This window comes from Sinocyclocheilus rhinocerous, unplaced genomic scaffold, assembly GCF_001515625.1.
Source record: "Sinocyclocheilus rhinocerous isolate Xijiao unplaced genomic scaffold, SAMN03320098_v1.1 scaffold851, whole genome shotgun sequence".
NCBI lineage: Eukaryota > Metazoa > Chordata > Actinopteri > Cypriniformes > Cyprinidae > Sinocyclocheilus > Sinocyclocheilus rhinocerous.
In genome coordinates, this window is record NW_015624573.1 from 444,225 (window position 1) to 457,326 (window position 13,102).

Here is a 13,102-nt window from a genome sequence, read left to right on the forward strand (position 1 = left end):
TCCCCTTGCCAGTGACTTGAATGCGTGTGCTCTCAGCTGCTGCTGTGAATAGGTGAGATTTCTGAACATCCTGTAGCATCTAATCACACTTTAAAGGAACAGCCTCACCTGTCAGAGAGCACTGTGTGGGCGTCTGGAAGCTGCTCTCTTTACGCTCTCAAGGAAACGCAGCACCAACAGAATATCAAACAGATTACAACCTTCCTGAACACACACACACACGCGCCGTGTGCTCTACATATCGATAAAGGCTGTGTGTGTCTATGAGAAGTTTTCAGCTATAGTGCCACGACAGTTGACCTGGTGTGTGGCTTTTAGGTACAAAATATAAATTTTTTATATTTTCGGAAGAAAAGTGGTGCCTGGTCTGTGCAAAACTCTCTGCTACGGTGATGCTTTTTGTATGAAGTTGCCAGGTCGCTGCTGCATTTTAGGTGCACTAATATAAAGCTGATAGGATGCTGATGTTCTGGGTGATTGATAAGGGGGTTGCTAAGTTGTTCTGGCAAGTTCTGAGTCATGTGGATGAGTCATGTGCCAAATTTCAGCACTTAGGGGTTTATTAACCTTCTATAAAGTCATGTTTAATTATTTCTCATTTCCTTCCTGCAGGTGAGGATGATGATGATGAAGAATGCGGAGAGGAGAAGCTCCCCTCCTGCTTCGATTACGTCATGCATTTCCTCACTGTCTTCTGGAAAGTTCTCTTTGCCTTTGTCCCGCCCACTGACTACTGGAACGGGTGGGCGTGTTTCGTGGTGTCAATCATTATGATTGGCGTTCTGACGGCTTTCATCGGAGACCTGGCATCCCACTTCGGCTGCACCATCGGACTCAAAGACTCTGTCACAGCAGTGGTGTTTGTAGCGCTAGGAACTTCAGTGCCAGGTGAGAGAGAGAAAAAAACATGCGCCTCTGATTTTTGTGTTTTAGCCACCCATGTTTGTGTTCACATATAGTCATTTATCATAAAATGAGGATGTTCAAGCACTTGTGTGTGTGTGTGTGTGTGTGTGTGCATACGTGCAAGGCTATGATTGTGATATATCATATAATTATGCAGAGTAAAGCCCCTTGCTACATAGCACCTCCATATATTACCTTCATCAGTCATGATAACTATTATTTAAAACAGGAGACACAGAGCTATGTTCATGTACAGAACACACACACACACACACACACACACACACACTGGAAGAGCAGTGCATGTTCCCCATGTTTAGTATTCCAGACACACTGGACTGCTCAGAGAAAACGCTGAGAGAGCAGAACGCAGAAGCATTCCCATCTCTCTCTCTAATGCTGTTCTTCTCCCTCTTTACCTCACTCACCCCATTTCTTTTCTTTTCATCCTCTATTTCTCGCCCTTTTGCTCTTCTCATCTCACCGCAGAAAATCGTTTTCTTGCATTTGCGTCTTGCTTTCCAGTAAAAGCCATCATACGTGGACAATGTCATGCACACACAAGGACATCATTTTCTTAATTAGTATTTTCTCAAAACATCCTCAAAGGGATAGTGCACCCGGAAATGTTATTCTTGTCATTATTTACTCACCCTCATGTCGATCCAAACCTGCATGACTTTCTTTACTCTGTGGAACACAAAAGAAGATTTTTTTGAATAATGCTTTTTTCCATATATTCAAAGTCAGTGGGGTCCAATACAACAATAAGTTGTCTAATAAGGAACATCTTATAATAAGGAATAAAAAGTCATAAAAATATGGATTTTTTATTTTTAGGTGAACTATCTCTTAAACAAAAGGATACATTTCCTTGAGATTTTTTTTGGCCCTAAATTGTATTGCAATAGAAAAAGAAACATTAATTAAATATTGATTGAGTAGCACAGTTTGTGTAAAAACTAGTATTGAAGAACTTTAATAAACAGTGTCCCATTTTTCATATTTATTTCAATCACTTTTAGCATTTTATAACTCTGTTTTATAATTAATGTTTATATTGTTCTGTTAACAAATCAATTTCTCTGCATTTATGCAGAACAATTTGTGGAAGTTAGGGGTGTTGCAGTATACCAGTATTGTTGATAACTGTGATATTTAAGAAATAAAAAATTGATATCATGGTTATAGGAGTTTTGCAATATATATTGTGTATTGGCAATAAGTGTGGGGTTTATAAAAGGAAATAGGCCTGACATCAAATAGGATATCATGTTAATACTACACATGACTTTATCAGAAAAATAACACTGATATATTTTTAATGTATTGATTTGATTTGAAAAAGAAACATCTAAAATGAATATGATTGCTTTAAATTCAATCATAGCCAATAATGTTGGGTATTGCCATTTGATCTGCATGAGCAGAAGCTAATGAACAGCAGTTTGCTGAAGTGTTTTGCCAGCGAGTTAATAAAACCCACAAATGCATCCTGTTAGAGATTAATCAGATATATACTATAAACATAATATTAGGATCTGCACAAAACAATGCAAATGCACAAGTGAACTTAACCGTGCTAGTTAGAATTTTTAATTCATGCCGTGAATGTGCTTTTTTAAAATACATTCTGTTATAATAGTGTTCTCATTATAATGTTATGTTTGTGACAGATTGGTGCTGCACATCTTGCACTTAACTGTATTTTCATTATTAAAGTGATTCCAGGCATCACTGCATGCTTTTGAAGGCAAATGTTTTTTTCTTTTAATTCTTTTATTCATTGGCCAAAAAAGATAAAACCCAAAATGTAATCATCATTGTTATTCAAATTGTCTAGATATAGTGATGATATCATTGTCATGAATTCTTTTGTCCAAGATAATCGTGTAGTGAAAATCTAATATCATGACTGCCTTAGTAGGAGTACTACAGATGTTTAGAAAAGTGCTGTTGTGGTTTTTGTTTTAGGAGAAAATTGCATCCAAGTGGTTTTTATCCTAGCAGCCCTTAGAGACATTGTACCCTATCAGATAAAAAATAATTTACATTGTACCCTATCAGCTAAAATCACCATTACCTGCTTACAACTGCGTGTGTGTGTGTGTGTACACGTGTGAGAGAGAGAGAGAGTGAGAGCATGTGTATGTGTGAGGAGGAAACTATATAATCTATGGGAAGATGTATTTTCCTTAGTGTTAGAGAAAAGTTTGTTCAAGGGCCTAAAGCTTAGAAAATCTTACATTTTTAGTCAAGTTTGATTAATTGTTGAAAACTATTTTACTAGTAGTTCACTTCCAGAATGAAAATGTCCTGATAATTTAATCACCCCCATGTCATCCAAGATGGTCATGTCTTTCTTTCTTCGTTCAAAAAAAATAGCCTCTTTGGCTAATTCTGGCACATTTACAGCCATGTTTATTAATGTGTGTTGCCCCTGTAAACAAATAAACTAAACTGAAAAGACATTAAGGTTTTTGAGGAAAACATTCCAGGATTTTCCTCCATATAGTGGACTTCAATGGTGGCCAACAGGTTGAAGGTCCAAATTGCAGTTTCAAAGGGCTCTACACGATCCCAGCCGAGGAATAAGGGTCTTATCTAGCTAAATGATCGGTCATTTTCTTCTATCACGTTTTAACCACAAATGCTCGTCTTGCACTAGTTCGACCTCGAGCATTACGTAATCACGCACATACGATGTAGGCAGAAGTACCGGCCCAGTGTTTACAAAGCGAACGTGCAAAGAAAGTCAAATGCCCTTTACAAAAAGAGGTAGAACAATGTTGTCGGACAATTTTGAAGTTGAAGGAGAAAATGATATGGAGTTTTTTGCACCTACCCTACCTTTTTGAACCAGAGTACACAGATGAAGAACTTACTGCGCGTGACACTTCCAACGTGATTATGCAATGCGTGAAGTCACTAGTGCAAGACGAGCATTTGTGGTTAAAAAGTATATACAATTTTTTTTTTTTTTAAGAAAATGACCGATCGTTTTGCTAGATAAGACCCTTATTCCTCAGATTTACATTGTACCCTATCAGCTAAAATCACCATTACCTGCTTACAACTGCGTGTGTGTGTGTGTGTACACGTGTGAGAGAGAGAGAGAGTGAGAGCATGTGTATGTGTGAGGAGGAAACTATATAATCTATGGGAAGATGTATTTTCCTTAGTGTTAGAGAAAAGTTTGTTCAAGGGCCTAAAGCTTAGAAAATCTTACATTTTTAGTCAAGTTTGATTAATTGTTGAAAACTATTTTACTAGTAGTTCACTTCCAGAATGAAAATGTCCTGATAATTTAATCACCCCCATGTCATCCAAGATGGTCATGTCTTTCTTTCTTCGTTCAAAAAAAATAGCCTCTTTGGCTAATTCTGGCACATTTACAGCCATGTTTATTAATGTGTGTTGCCCCTGTAAACAAATAAACTAAACTGAAAAGACATTAAGGTTTTTGAGGAAAACATTCCAGGATTTTCCTCCATATAGTGGACTTCAATGGTGGCCAACAGGTTGAAGGTCCAAATTGCAGTTTCAAAGGGCTCTACACGATCCCAGCCGAGGAATAAGGGTCTTATCTAGCTAAATGATCGGTCATTTTCTTCTATCACGTTTTAACCACAAATGCTCGTCTTGCACTAGTTCGACCTCGAGCATTACGTAATCACGCACATACGATGTAGGCAGAAGTACCGGCCCAGTGTTTACAAAGCGAACGTGCAAAGAAAGTCAAATGCCCTTTACAAAAAGAGGTAGAACAATGTTGTCGGACAATTTTGAAGTTGAAGGAGAAAATGATATGGAGTTTTTTGCACCTACCCTACCTTTTTGAACCAGAGTACACAGATGAAGAACTTACTGCGCGTGACACTTCCAACGTGATTATGCAATGCGTGAAGTCACTAGTGCAAGACGAGCATTTGTGGTTAAAAAGTATATACAATTTTTTTTTTTTTTAAGAAAATGACCGATCGTTTTGCTAGATAAGACCCTTATTCCTCAGCTGGGATCTAGAGCCCTTTGAAGCAGCATTGAAACTGCAATTTGGACCTTCAACCCACTGATCCCTGTTGAAGTCCACTATATGGAGGAAAATCCTGGAATGTTTTCCTCAAAAAACTTAATTTCTTTGCAACTGAAGAAAGAAAGACATGAACATCTTGGAAGACTTAGGGGTGAGTAAATTATCAGGAAATTTTCATTCTGGAAGTGAACTACCTCTTTAAAGCTGCATAACATCCTGAATTTGCCCTTTTATTTTTACAGATGAAATAATGTGTTAAGAATTTCTATTAAACAATTAAAAATTAAATTAAATAATTTTCTTGTATTATGTTTGTTTAGATGGTCTTGATAAAGTCACAAAGTCTGGTTCAGGTGCCAAAAACAATGACGTACTTACACATTTAATTAGTAACAGGTCAAAAATCAAGGTCATTAGTAAGGTAAATGAAGCAAACTTTTTAAAAAAAAAAACCTTCTAATGAAAGGTTTACAACCACATCCATTGATTGTTTTTCTGCTGTTTCTGCACAAATTCAAAATAACAAATGCTACACGTTGCATACTGAATGGAGCGTTATTGAGCAGTTAGCAAATGTGTCAATCTGTAGTTGGAGATGAAAGCCGTATTGAGTACTGGGAAAACAACTGAACTTCCAATTAGCCAAGCGAGCAGCCAGAAACCAGGCGAAGGAAAATGTACAATGACTGATAAGGCAACGTTCACCAATGCTTTTAAACAGAACACAAAGCCTTTAGATTCAGCATATAGTATTGTGAATAAATAATTTGCTCGATTAATTAAAAATGGAAATGGGTTTGATGACTGACGTGCATCTTCTGAATGCAGTGCCGCTAAAATGTGGTAATATAAAAAGTTAATTATAGTGATTTTTGGATTAAATGTTATTTAGTCCGCTTTGTATTTCCCAGCATAGACATACATCGGTTGTTTGGCTGAGCCGCAGAGACATTTGTTGTTGATAAAATACTCATTTAAACTATATGTGTGGTCGTTTTTTAATACAAATTTGCATCCGTGTGCAAACGTAAGCAGTTTGAGGTTTATAACAGTTTCAAAGTCTGTAACAGTCTGGAACGTTGATCCGTTTAAGTCCGTAATGATTAACTGCTCCCGAGCGTCTTTCTGGGATGAAGCTTTTCATTGCCATGACACCCACATTAACGGCAGTTGTCGTCCGCACGCTGCCAGGCTCTTTGGCAGGACTTTACACCAGACTGGGTGTTAGCTGAGCCTTAACTGAGAATTTCCATGGTAATGCTATGGAAACGGCTCCATCCATGCTGTTGTTTACAACAACATAACAGGACAGTGATGAATAACGAGAAGGAAAATGTTATTTCAGAAATAAGTACTTTACAGTAAACCCAGCTTTCACTTTATAATGCGGTGTCTTTGAGATGTTGTTGAGTCCATTTTTGTCCTTTAAGCCCGTTAATGGCTGATGTTGTTCTCAGATACTTTTCAGATTTGCAGGGAGAGTTTCTAACCTTCACTTTTAGGCAGATGTTGAGTGCTGCAGTCATGTCGCGCTGGAATTACCGTAATTACCAGATGACAACTTTGAGCTGTTCACATCCTTGGACTCAGAAATGATTCATTTCTGTGGGAACGCTCATTGTTGAGTGCGGAAAGATGCCTCATGGTGACATTAAAACACCTCTTTAAGCTCTTGATAAATAGCAAAAACTAAAAAGCACTTGATAACTTCATGTATAATAAAATGGCATATTAAACATATTTTGAGTTTGTTTTTTCTGCTCACTGAAGCTGTACTTATTTGATCAAAAACAGTTTAAACAAAAATTGTGAAATAATACGTTTTTAAAATAACTGCTTTTTGTTTTCATAATTAAATATATTCTTACTCAGGTCTTAAGTGTCACATGATCCTTCAGAAATGCTGATTTGATGTTAAGAAACATTTCTTATTATTATCAATGTTGAACATGTGCTGCTTAATATTTTTGGGGAAACTAAAATGTCTTTAAATCAAGTATCTATTCTATCATCTTTTTTTGTTTGTATGTTTGTTTGATGTAATGTTTAGTGATCAAATATTTTTGGATATATTTTCACTTGAGATGCACTGCTCGAACACAAACATGTAAATACGAATGTGTGAATATTAAAGTGTATATCCGCAGGATAGCAAGACCTTTAAATGAGGATAATGTTTCTTTGTGACCACAGGCTGCAATTAATAATATCAACATATCCAGAGCAGTTCAGCAGGGTAATGTGTTATGGACCATATTAGCATAACGAAAGAGAGAGAGAGGAAGAGGAAGATTAAATGAGACCGAGAGGAAGAAAGAGTTAGAAAGGGAGTGTATGTGCATCTAGGATTATTTAGAGGCCTTTCCAGACAGAAAGCACAATCAGCATCCTCATGGTTTCTCAGCTGTCTGCAGTAGATCACCCTATTAGCATGCAGCTGTCTCTGAGCGAGAGAAACCACACTGTTTAAATAGCAGACAGCCCTCTGATTTCAACTCAAATCAGAGGTTAACCAGGCTGTTATTACAAAATTATATCCTCACCAAAAAAGGAGAGACGAGCAAGAGAGAGAAGATGAGTACTGTGTGGCACTGCAAGAAAAAAATCTCAACTATTATTTGTTTCGTTTTCTGAAGAAAGATCTAAACATATTTAGACAAGCAAGAAGTACTTGAAGTAAAACTCTTTTAATTACTCATTTTAATTATTTAATGTTAATTTAATATTTTTAATTACTTGTTTTCAGAAAATATATCTTGATTTTTTTATTTTATTTACTTATTATCTTTCGTTCTTGTTTTAAGCATAAACCTCACTAAATTTGTCACATTTATGCATTTTTGTTACATTAATGCTTTTTGTGATTTATGGCAAAATAAATAAATACATACATAAAAATTCTTAATTTTGAAATACTTTGTTTATTTAATTACTTATTTTACAAGTACAATGTTACATTATTAACCTATCACAATAGACAAAATAAACTTGCTCAGTATACGCTTAGTCACTCATCTATGTATTTTTGTTACATTAATGCTTTTTATGTTTTAAGGTTGCACTTTTGGAACATTTTATTAGTTTATTTATTTGATTATTTATTTTATTTATTTATTATTTATATAAGTTATTATTTTTATTATTATCAATCTATCAGAATTTTTATGAATCATGATGATAATTTTTTTTACTCTATTAATACCTCTCTTTCTTCTTTCTTTCTTTCTCTTTCTCATTTTCCTCTCAGACACCTTTGCCAGTAAAGTGGCAGCGATACAGGATCAGTACGCCGACGCGTCCATTGGAAACGTGACGGGCAGCAACGCCGTGAACGTCTTCTTGGGCATCGGAGTGGCCTGGTCCATCGCCGCCATCTACCACAATTCAAAGGGCCACGAGTTCAGGGTGGAGCCGGGTAACCTGGCCTTCTCTGTCACCCTCTTCACCATTTTCGCCTTTATCTGCGTGGCGGTGCTCATGTACCGCCGCCGGCCCGACATCGGTGGCGAGCTGGGGGGTTCGCGGACTGCTAAAGGGCTGACCACCATGCTTTTCGTCAGCCTCTGGCTCCTCTACATCCTGTTCTCCTCTCTGGAGGCTTACTGCCACATCAAGGGCTTCTAAACACACGCACACGCGCTCACACACGCATACACACGCAGAACTACACACCTTCACACAGTGACACACACACGATCATGCATTCTGTGGAAAAATACGCAAAGACTAAAGGGTAAAGACTAAAGACTGCAGAGGAAGGCAACAGCGGCGGACTCGGTTTCGGGTTCACGAGAATAATAATTTTCCGCAGATCATCGGCCCGTTCTTCTGTTCTCTCAACACGCCATTCCTTCATCCTCATCTTCCTCTATTTGTTGTGTGACTGCATCTGATTGGACGGGGTGTGACCACATTGTTCAAGCATCAAATCTAGACTATAAAAGCTACTATTGCTACCTTTAACTACTGTAGTTGTGCTTTTTTAACCTAAACCAGTATAAAAGCCACGTGGGACCGTGGAATCTGTAAGCTCCCTTCATAGTGCCATGGAACTCTGGGTAATGTGGCTGTGTGTTATAGGTTTGTTATCTTAACGGGGACCGAGCGGTACTGTAATTTTGCTTGGGTGATTTTTCAGACAGATGATGTAATCGGAACGGTCCTAAACAGCTTTTGTTGTTCTCAAGAGCAACTTGTAGTTCCTGTGAAGGCCAGTTTTTATCCCGCTCTTGCACTGGTGCAGTTCATTCCAGTTCAGAAAGAGAATAACAATAAGAGAGTGCAGTACACCAGCTCTATTCTCTGCCGGCGCTGAAGCTCTAGAGACCAGAGGTGCACTAGTGCAAGACTTTGATTTAAAAGATCTCAAAGATCGTAAAGTGCTATCGAAAGAGCTCGGGTTAAGGAACATCCTGAATTTTCTAATACAAACACACTGCGGTTTGTTACTGATTCGATTATTAATTTATGCAATCGATGGACCGTGTGTGAGGTCAGCCTAGTAAAGATAATCCAGCATGTGACATGCTTTTGCCAAGATCACATCGAGAGTTTACAATTACGACTGTTACTTTCCGTCCTAGCATACACGCATAAATTTACGGACACACTACGAGAAATACGCAAAACCAGTGACCATACTTTCAGCGATTTGTTCTCAGACACACAATTTGCAAGCATGTATAATCGGTAGTCTTTTGCTTGCTAAACTAGCTCATACAGATACAGTCAGTCACTCATCTATGTGGAGTTTACGAGGGCACGCTTTCCCTCCAACCCTGCTGAGATTGCTTCTTTGTACTTTGTAGATTCGCGGCATACGGAGCTGTAAGGTAAATCTCATAGAGTAGTCACGGTTTTAGACGTAGGTCGATTTTAAAAGCAGACATTGTAGAACTAATCTGAATTTGACTCTAAACATCTTTAGGATAGCATGGTTTAACACAAACGAACTGAAAAAAAAAAAGTAGCTCGGTTTTAAATTTTGAAAATGCAATTGCAGGATTTTTCACTCTCCTTTCCAAAGTTCGATTTTCAGTCTTAGTGGGTAAGTAAATATATGAAATCGTGTTTCTGGACTGAGCACAGTAGATCTAACGTAGATATTTTGGACTTCATCTATTGTGTAGTTTGCGCCAAATTTGCCAAAGGTAAAATCTTTCTAATGGAAAACTGCAGTGTGCCACACAGCCCCTGAAGTGGGTTTTGTATTTCCAATCGTACCTTTTTTACCCACACCAAAAATGTCCTTGCAAGGATAAAGAGGCCTTGGTGACATTTCTTATAGGTGTTTGTACTGAAGGGATCCAGCCTACAGCTCTTTTACTGCATCTGAACACCTTTTCTTGTAACGAAAGAGTGTTTTTAAAGGGAATCTGTGTTGGGGTTTGTAGTTTCAGAAGCTTGATTTTGAAAGAGAAGAAAAATTTAGCTTGAATAGCTGTTTATTCTTTCTTTTTTTGTTGTGTTTGTTTTATTTTGTTTTACATTTTGAATGAAAGGAAACTATACTGTACCAGCTTCAGGACATTTCTGTAGGAAGCCTTTGATGATGACCTTCAATCCCTGATGAAGATGGTCCGCTGTTGCTTGCCAATTCTAAGATCCACAAGAAAGACACTACAAACAAAGGAGGACAAAACCAACATCAATAAAAGACTTTTCCCTGAAGCCTAATATCTATTTAACCAATAAACAAACAGATGAAGTTGGAGTGAAGTTGGTGAAACCATGTGAATTACAGCCATACCAAGTTCTGCCGAGAAGACTTTCACGGACTCTTGCTGTACGTACTGCTCGCTAGCCGTCACACCAACCGACCGCAGGTGCGCCTCTCCGTACGGGGTGTGCAAACTGTACATGGTCTCTACGGTTTATACTGTATATGTATTTGCTTTGGCAGAGCAAGGGTCAGCAATTGTGCGTCTGTGCTCTAAATCAGGGTGTGGCTGCATTGGAACCGCCCCCCTGTGGAACCTAGCCCCTCCCTTTACCCCGCCCCCTTGTTTGCCATGTCCATATTTGGAATGTTAATGTGCTTAGTGTTGACAATGCATGGATGCTAACCTGTCTGTATATAGTACGCAGAATCCCCTTCATTAATGTAGTCGACAGAGGTTTGAAAGCTGTATAGACATTCAGATTTTTGTTTTGTTTGCTTGTTCGTTTGATTTTCCTGTCCGTAAGTTTCATTTAAATGTTTCGTTTTGTTTTTTTGTTTTTTAACTTGCACATGTATATTAAAAAGGCAGTATCTGTCGTTTAGTACAGGAGCACATGTACAAACGAAGGAAGCAATATATCAAGGTCCTTTGCTTGGTTGTTGCAATGGTTATATTATTTAACAGTATGAAATATTTTGTCACTGAAGCGTTCAGGTGTGTATGTATATACTGTACAGTAGAATGAAGGCAGAGTCACTGCTCTGCCGTTATCAAAGAGAGAATACAACGTATTTATTTGAAACTTCAGAATGACAAATATTGCCTTTTGGATTGATTGTTGCATAGAGCTTGTTTTGTTCTAGTTTCTTCGCTGAGCAGTGTGTGTGCGAGTGTGTGTTTGTTTGGGCGGTCTGGAGCAGTCTGTGATATTTGTAAGAATTAAGGGAACATGTAGTCCGTTATTTATCTGCTCTGAGTCTGTAAACCATCTTGCAAAAATCAGTGAACCATCTGGAAAATGTCTGTAAAACATTAGGAGAATGTGTGTGAAGTGTCAGGGTTTGCCTTGTGTATGTCTTACATTCCTAAACCCCCTCTCTCTTATTCACTGCTCAGATGGACTCTAGTCTTTCAGGGGTTTAATACTAATCTTTGATCATATTATTTCCTCCTCCTCCCTCCTCTCTATATCACTCTCTTTCTCTCTCTCCAATCCAAGGCCTCACTAACATCTTGCATTAATGTGTCCAGTGAAATTATGTAGGCCGTGTGTTGTAATCAATCGCAGTGTATATGTGTAACGATGTTCCTGGTATTCCTGAACAGTGCGTATATGTGTGTAAATGTCTACATATCACTTATTTATAATGTAAAAATTTATAGCATGTATAAAGGTTTGCAAAACCACTTATACTGCAGAGAATATTGTTCTTAACTAGTCATTTTGTCTTTTTTTCCGATAAGAAATATCTAAAAATCTAAAACAAACAATTATTTTTTGTTGTTGTTTCAAGCATAAATCTAATACAGTTTAATGAGGTTTATGCTTAAAAACAAGAGGGTAAAAATTAAATGTTAAAAAGAGAATATTTATACAGGAAAACAATACAAAATGCTGTGTTTTGCAGTGTAAACAACATGGTAGAAAGCGCTCATGCCAAAGCAGGATTGAATGTATTGTATGTAACGTAATAGCTGGTCTAAATGAAGGCTGTAAGTTTTATTATCTTATCTGTCTTGTACAGATCGAGGGGCTCAAATCATTGTGTGTGTTTGATCGCTGTAAGCTAATGCTGAGAGTCATGTTAATGCAAGTGTGTGTGGCCTTGTGGCATAGTGTGTCTTACACAGTCCTCTGTCATGGGCTTATTAAAGCTGACTCTATTTTCCTCCTCTCTCTCTCTCTGTCTCTCTCTTTTCTCTTCTTTCTCTCTTGCACTTTTTGCTTTATTTCACGCTGTTTTGTTTTGATCGTTAGGTTGTTTTAATTTTAATCTGAATAATTAAATATGAGATTTTTTCATTTTTGTTTTGATTTATTTTTGTGTTGCACTCAATCTAATAAAATGGACGTCCACTAACTGTGATTGCTCCCCTAGTACACCTCTACACAGGAAATAAAGTTTGGGATATCCTGTTTAGAGCCAAGTGGCTGCAGTGTGTCTCTTTTTATGATTGTGGTTCTGAATAAGCACAGACACACATACTCACGTCCAGCAGACAGAAGGTGTCATCTTTAAAGGGGTCATATGATGCGATTTCAATTTTTCCTTTCTCTTTGGAGTGTTACAAGCTCTTGGTGCATAAAGAAGATCTGTAAAGTTGCAAACACTAAAGTCTCAAAACCAAAGAGATATTCTTTATAAAAGTTAAGAGTTAACCACGCCTACCTAAAATGGCTCGTTCTAACACGCGAAACTACTTTGTTTGGTCTTCCAAAAGAGGACACGACTACAAATCAGTGGTTAAGTTGTATTTACAACACTGTTCCAGAACAGTT

General features: G+C 37.7%; 1 protein-coding gene and 1 long non-coding RNA gene across 7 annotated transcripts in view; one reads left to right on the forward strand and one right to left on the reverse strand.

The window, feature by feature from the left end:
* Positions 1-9,270, forward strand: part of slc8a1b (solute carrier family 8 member 1b) — a 105,247-nt gene extending 95,977 nt beyond the window's left edge. For all 5 annotated transcript variants that reach the window (XM_016558026.1, XM_016558033.1, XM_016558041.1 and 2 more), the window contains exons 6-7: positions 613-888; positions 8,187-9,270. In XM_016558026.1, coding sequence (XP_016413512.1) covers positions 613-888; positions 8,187-8,563 — 653 coding nt within the window. In that variant the 3' untranslated portion in view covers positions 8,564-9,270. The remainder of the gene's footprint in view (positions 1-612; positions 889-8,186) is intronic.
* On the reverse strand, positions 818-12,554 carry LOC107744416 (uncharacterized). Of its 2 annotated transcripts, none has more exons than XR_001640475.1 (4): positions 10,456-12,554; positions 1,560-1,596; positions 1,335-1,419; positions 818-876 (listed from the first exon to the last, which is right to left on the reverse strand). It is a non-coding gene; the product is annotated as an uncharacterized LOC107744416 (long non-coding RNA). The 2 variants fall into 2 exon arrangements; XR_001640474.1 differs by having other exon boundaries at positions 1,335-1,423.
* Between the last annotated feature and the right edge of the window lie 548 nt (positions 12,555-13,102).